The sequence below is a fragment of the Mchenga conophoros genome, linkage group LG10 (genome assembly GCF_057382185.1).
Source record: "Mchenga conophoros isolate Kocher_MC1m ecotype Shallow Benthic linkage group LG10, M_conophoros_male_GT1.1, whole genome shotgun sequence".
Classification (NCBI taxonomy): domain Eukaryota; kingdom Metazoa; phylum Chordata; class Actinopteri; order Cichliformes; family Cichlidae; genus Mchenga; species Mchenga conophoros.
The window spans coordinates 21970719-21977563 of NC_140535.1; the positions used below are offsets into that span (position 1 = coordinate 21970719).

The window sequence follows — 6845 nt, forward strand, 5'->3', positions numbered from 1 at the left end:
TTTTCGGCCATTAACAGGCACATTGCATGGATTTAATAAAGTGCGAATGATTACAAAATGTCCCTAAGCCTTTCAGAGTGACTCTCCAAACCTGCAGTACAGCTTGTGCAGTGAGAAAGCAGACAGCCACTTTATCGGCACGATGTCAGTGTTCATGAACCCAGAGGCAAGGCTACTAATTATAGGAAAAAAGCTGTGATCAACAGTGTTTAAATCAAAAGGCATCCATATGAAGCCATTAATCTTCTTTGCTTTTTTTGCCCTGTTTCTTCACACTTTCAGACTATAAGCTGCACCATCAATTTAACAAATTCACCTAATAACGTCTACGTGTAGGTTGGATCACGCACTCCTGCACAACTTAACTCTAACCTCCCAAAATCTACACACAATCACAAGGTTACATCGCTCTCATCTGGATCTTTTTCTAGTATAACTGCATCAGACGTTAGCTGAGACCTGTTGGAAGACAACGCCACCTCCCTGTCTTCATCACAGAGCAGTTTCTCCCTCCCCTGCTCCCATGTCCACCCTCCTGGGCACCCTGCTGTCATCAATATCCTCCCATTCGTCCTCCAGCCCTTCTCCATCCTGTGATCTGACTGGCTGGTGCATGCGGAGGAGGCGGTACCTAAGTGGCACCAGGAAGAGGGCGGGGTCAGGCATGGGGTGTGGCTGCTGTGGTGATGTCACTCTCTCCTGTGGGACGCAAGCCCTGACCCTCTCCTCTCTTACGCTGATGCGCATCCTCTGCCTTGCCTCTGATTGGCTGGGAGAGACAGGAGGAGGTGGAGACAGTAGCCAGTCTGAGCTCTCCCCTTCACCATCTTCATCATCTTCATCCTCCTCTTCCTCCTCTTCCTCCTCCTCCTGCTCCTTTCCTCTGGCCTCCTCCTCTCCCTCAGGAGCAGACCCACTGCTCTGCTGCTGCTGGAACAGTTTTAACCGCGCAGTGTGCAGCTCGTGACAGAGGGTCGTGGTCGTGACATTTTGCCGCTGAAGCTCACGACTCAGCAGTGTGATCTTGTGGCTTCGACGTTTCAGCTCCTCTAAGAAACGTCGCTCTTCTTCTCTGAGGCTCCTCCCGAGTGCCGATGCCCGTGCCCGGCTGGCCCGCAGTTCCCCCCGTGCAGCGACCATCATGCAGTGCTGGTCCTGTAGAAGTCGCTCTGCAGCATCACAACGTGCCGCCAGCTCTGCCTCCTCCTCTGTGAAGCATATATGAAAACACAAACACACAGAAATGCAGGTTCAGTGGATACTAAAGCTATGAGATACACTACAAATTATGAGGGGTTCACTGTTTACCTTCTAGTGCCAGACTTTGGTCTGTTTTTCTGTGATTAATATCTGTTGATTCATCTACTTAACCATTCATTCTTATCTTATTCTGCATGAATTTCACTTTTCACTGTGCTTTCTGTCTACTTTTGCTTATCAGTCAGTGAAACCTGGCCCAATAATTAAAAAAAAAAATCTATTATTTAGATCACATTTTGCATCAGAGCTTACGGTACAGGGTACAATCACAAAGTTCCAAAACCTTCAGTTTGGCAGATCTCCACCTGCATGCATTATTGTGCATTAGGGACCATTTCCAGCACTGTGTAGTAACTGTAACTCTTAGTTTCTCTTTGCCAACATAAAAAGGATTTGTTTGACAGCACTCAGCACCTCAGTTGAGTCCAAGGACTCGATTAAGATCGATCTAAGAAGGTGAATTACAGGTTTACACATGTCAGGAATGCCTCTTGGAGCCAGTTCTAAACATCTGCACATTCCAACATCAGTTCAACCAACTGTAAGTACAGCTTTTTCAGAGAACCCACACTGTCACCCTCAGATTAGTGGAAACTGGTTAGGTTGTTCAAGAATGGTAAATGGCCTGCATTTGTATAGCGCTTTTCTAGTCCCTAAGGACCCCAAAGCGCTTCACACTACATTCAGTCCATCCATCCATCCATCCATTTTCATCCGCTTTGTCCGGGGCCGGGTCGCGGGGGCAGCAGCCTAAGCAAAGAGGCCCAGACCTCCCTCTCCCCAGCCACCTCCTCCAGCTTATCCGGGGGAATACCAAGGCGTTCCCAGGCCAGCCGAGAGATATAATCTCTCCAGCATGTCCTGGGTCTGCCCCGGGGCCTCCTCCCGGTGGGACATGCCTGGAACACCTCACCCAGGAGGCGCCCAGGGGGCATCCTTGTCAGATGCCCGAACCACCTCAGCTGGCTCCTTTCGATGTGGAGCAGCAGCTGCTCTACTCTGAGCCCCTCCCGGATGGCCGAACTTCTCACCCTATCTCTAAGGGAGAGGCCAGCCACCCTTCGGAGGAAGCTCATTTCTGCCGCTTGTATCCGCGATCTCGTTCTTTCGGTCACTACCCACAGCTCGTGGCCATAGGTGAGGGTAGGGACGTAGATCGACCGGTAAATTGAGAGCTTCGCTTTTACACTCAGCTCCCTCTTCACCACGACGGCAGCGTCCGCATTACTGCAGCTGCAGCCCCAATCCGTCTGTCGATCTCCAGCTCCCTTCTCCCATCACTCGCGAACAAGACCCCGAGATACTTGAACTCCTCCACTTGGGGCAGGAACTCATCCCCGACCCGGAGTGGGCACTCCACCCTTTTCCGGCTGAGAACCATGGCCTCAGATTTGAAGGTGCTGATCCTCATTCCCGCTGCTTCACACTCGGCTGCGAACCGCTCCAGTGCGAGCTGGAGGCCCTCACCCGATGAAGCCAACAGAACCACATCATCTGCAAAAATCAGAGATGAGATTCTGAGGCCACTACATTCAGTCATTCACCCATTCACACACATTCACACACTGGCGATGCCAAGCTACATTGTAGCCACAGCTGCCCTGGGGCGCACTGACAGAGGCGAGGCTGCCGGACACTGGCGCCACCGGGCCCTCTGACCACCACCAGTAGGCAAACATGGGGTTAGTATCTTGCCCAAGGATATTTGGCATGCAGTCAGGAGGCAGCCTGGGATCGAACCACCACCGAAGAATAATCAGGAACCAGCAAGGCTCAAGCCTCCCATGAACTGGAAACTGCTGGAATACCAGCATCACTGTCCACAGTGAAGTGAGTTTTATATCACCAAGGACTGGGAGGATTTCAACCAAGAAAGAAGCACACCTTCAAGGTCGAGGCCCACAGAGACGAGCCAAACGCCTTCTGGGGAAAATGTGATGGTCAGACGAGACAAAGATTGAGCTGTTTCGCCACAATGAATAGAGGTGTGTTCGCAGGAGTAAAGGTGAGGCTTTCAAACCTAAGAACAGTGTAGCAAATGTGAAGCATGGTGGTGGTAGCATCATGCTCTGGGGCTGTTTGCTGTGATACCGGTACATTAGAATGGAATAATGAGTGATTGAGTGTTCCCACAGGATGATGATTACAAACTAGAGATGGACCGATCCGATATTACATATCGGTATCGGTCCGATACTGACCTAAATTACTGGATCGGATATCGGAGAAAAATAAAAAATGTAATCCGATCCATTAAATATCACGAAAGCACCTCACAAAACTTGCAACACACCGTAACTCACCTCAGAACGTTAGCACGTCGGAGCAGTATGCATCACGTGATAGAGCGGCTGTGGCATGCGGGACCTGTCGGTGGTCTGGATAGCATTTGGAGCTTCGCTAGCAACCCGGCATTTCATCTCCGACAAAGTTATCCCAAGAGAAGTAAAGCAAGTGTGTAAGTCCATCTCTGAATGTTTGTAAAGCATTCCTGCGTTAAGCTTAACAAGCGATATATGGAGCGACTGCCTCTCGCTCTCCGGCTGCTACTTCAATCATGAAACTGCTTAACGATCAGCTGATCGGCTTTTCTGTCAGGAGTCCGTGTCTCTAGTTTGCTTTTGGCCCACTTTGCACCAGAAAGAGGAAACCAGCGGCTGAACAACAGCAGCACGTTTAAGCTTGATCAGCTGTTGTTAGAATTTATTTAATATTACTTTCTACTCGAGGATCTTTTTCTACGTAGCTGACGCTGGTAACTGTGCAGGGGCGGATCTAGCAAAGTTTAGCCAGGGGGGCCGATAGGGCATTAACAGGGAAAAGGGGGCACAAAGACATACTTTTCTTTCTTATTCTCATTTAAAATGTCTAGCTTTTAATAAATAATTATCTTACACCCAAAGTTTTAATTTGATGTAAAATGAATAGAAGTCAATTACTGTATATAGTGACTATTAAGTCTAATATATATACCCTAGTAAGCTATAGTACTTTTTACTTTGGGAAGGTACCATCTGTGCAGTCTGCAATTTTGTTGAAGAAAGATGTTGAATCTATTTAATATTTCTTGAAAAATAATTGATTTCTGTGCATTTTTTTTTCACACTGCATCAAATTAAGGTTGACTACGTCGATTAAGCATCATGAGGTGGAGCGTGAGGGGTGGTTCCCTATTTTTTATTTATTTATTTTTGTTGTTGCTGGGAGTTGGAACCCTATTAGTTAGGTTGCTTAATATTTATGCTAAGTACTCTTTAAAATACCAGAATAGGGAGGATGGTGTAGGTTTAAGTTTATTAGATTGATCAGTATTGCTGAACTATGAAATTTTTTTTTTGCATACAGGTATAACAGAATAGCTTTAGTGTAGTTGTTGTTTTAAACTTGAGTATGAACTTATACAAAATGCAGCAAGATATTTAAAAAACAGTTTTGTTTATTAAAAAACACTATATCGGATTCATATCGGTATCGGCAGATATCCAAATTTATGATATCGGTATCGGTATCGGACATAAAAAAGTGGTATCGTGCCATCTCTATTACAAACACATCAAATCTGAATTTGGATATCTGGAAAAGCAAGCTAACATTAAGCTTCTGAAGTCCCAGCCTCAACACTATTGAAAATTTGTGGGTCTGTGCCAGGAAACCAATTCTGCCAAGAAGCGTGGTCAAACATGCAGCCAGAATTATGAGGCTGAATGTCTTGACTATGATTTGAAAACCAAACTGGGGTTGTTAGTGGGAATGTCTACATTGTCAAAGGCGACACATCAGGTCAGAATCATGACTGGGGAACACCATGCATTATTAAAAACATGCTACATCAGCAGAACTACCACTTATCGCCCACCCCACTCACCAAGTTTGAAAACTTTCTACTTTGTCTCCCTCTCCCAAATGAAATTAAAGATTAAGGGTAGCTGTTTTGACCACATCAAGAATCAAATCAAGAGAGACATGAGTCTAATTTGTCAGTATTATACTACAGTACTATATAGTGGCAGACACACTGGAAGCAGAGTGCTACCTAAGAGGTATATCTACAAAGTAAGGGCTAAATTTCAGTGAGCTAGGATCTTTAATTATTTTTTAGAAGAGTCGCAAAACTTTATAATCTCACGTCATTTTGATAACTTTATTTGATATATTTTAAATATGCAACTCAAAATGCTAACAACAAACCAATATCATCATGTACTGCTACAAATAAGTCAACACTGGGATCTACAGACATAACTTTTTATTTCCCTAGGCTCATTTTTAACTATGACAGCAGCTAATCCAGCTGATAACTGAAAAACAAGATTTAAAATCACGGTATTTAAAATCTATTATCGACTTGTAGCTCTGCTTTGTGACAATTTACAATAAATATAGATTTTATAAATATTAGCAAGCTTGCCCTGTCAGTGTAACCCTGTTAATTCTCAGTTGTCCTCTGCCCATCTTTTCTTTTTTAGATCTCTACAGCTATGATATAAAGTTTCAGCGTCTCTCATATATCATTTTTCCCTTGCTCAGCAAGGGTTTGTAATTTCTCACCTGCTGTGTTTCTGTCGGGAAACCTGGAGTCCAGCTCACAGCTCAGCTCTGCAGGCAAGAAAGGAAGTAGTACAACAGGCTGGCAGACAGACAAATATAAGACAAGTAAGTACATAATGAGATGGCAAGAGCAGTTCACCTGTACACTGACCATGACAGCGCCTCTTCAGGTGTGTGATCTCCAGCTGCAGGCCAGTCAGCATGGCCAGGTGCTCCTGCTTCAGGAAGGTGATGCCTCTCTCCACACTGGCCACCTGCTGCTCGAGCCTCCCGGCATCCATGGCCGAACCCCTGCAGAACCTGTGCACAGATGTTGATGGCTGGTTTGTCTTTGGATTGGCTGCAAGATTTATTACCACAGCTGTTTATATTAGTGTCGCAGTTTCAATGCTGGCATTGAGTAATACTTGCAAGCGAACACTTCAAATAAGATTATATCACTCAATGATATCCATTAGTAATTATGCATTTTTCTTCATGCAATATAGCATAACTGGTGTTATATTACAATGCTTTTCTACATCATTTAAGGGTTTTTAATGCATTTCTATGCATCTGCTTCTTGGGTGATTTGACAGTAGCCTGCTCTTATTTAATATTATCAGTTTTATGAGCTTTCTCATTTCTGCACGTTTACTCAGTCTCTCATTTATCTCCATCACTGGCTGTGGCCTACCGTGATACTGAAGCGATATCCTCTCCAAAGCGTCTGTCATGGATCTCCGTATAGATTTGGCTCTTTATTTCCCGTCCTTGATGGAGCAGAAACGCAGAAAACAAAAGGCCCGTGCAAAGCGATCAGTCTGCAAAAGCGCTCGCTTGTTTTCTTCTCCGGGACGACACGAATGAATGAATCCTACTGCAGGCTGAGTCGAAACAACCTCCTCGTAACCTTCTGGTTATTGGCTATGTGCAGCGCGGTGATGTATTCACAACAAAAGCACCACGGAGTGTGAGGTTGTCGGTGCCACGGAGCAGCACCAGGAGGAGGAGGAGCTTCCTGAAATGTAACCCGCTCTAAATGCCTCAAAATTCAC

General features: G+C 45.4%; 1 protein-coding gene across 2 annotated transcripts; it reads right to left on the minus strand.

Moving 5' to 3' along the window:
• Nucleotides 1–6801, minus strand: ccdc92bb (coiled-coil domain containing 92Bb). 2 transcript variants are annotated; one of them, XM_085289344.1, is made up of 4 exons: nucleotides 6485–6801; nucleotides 5948–6108; nucleotides 5809–5856; nucleotides 1–1208 (listed from the first exon to the last, which is right to left on the minus strand). In XM_085289344.1, exons 2-4 carry the CDS (start codon nucleotides 6087–6089, stop codon nucleotides 493–495), a joined length of 906 nt encoding a protein of 301 aa, XP_085145470.1. In that variant the 5' UTR covers nucleotides 6090–6108; nucleotides 6485–6801; the 3' UTR covers nucleotides 1–492. The 2 variants fall into 2 exon arrangements, with proteins under 2 accessions (XP_085145470.1, XP_085145471.1); XM_085289345.1 differs by having other exon boundaries at nucleotides 5960–6108; nucleotides 6485–6800.
• Between the last annotated feature and the right edge of the window lie 44 nt (nucleotides 6802–6845).

Excerpts from the sequence above, each read along its gene's own strand:
- ccdc92bb (XM_085289344.1), bottom strand. The coding sequence starts at position 6,089 with ATGGATGCCGGGAGGCTCGAGCAGCAGGTGGCCAGTGTGGAGAGAGGC. Across the intron at positions 5,857-5,947 it reads CTGTCATGGTCAGTGTACAG|AGCTGAGCTGTGAGCTGGAC; the intron begins GTGAACTGCTCT and ends TCTTGCCTGCAG. Across the intron at positions 1,209-5,808 it reads TCCCGACAGAAACACAGCAG|AGGAGGAGGCAGAGCTGGCG; the intron begins GTGAGAAATTAC and ends TATGCTTCACAG.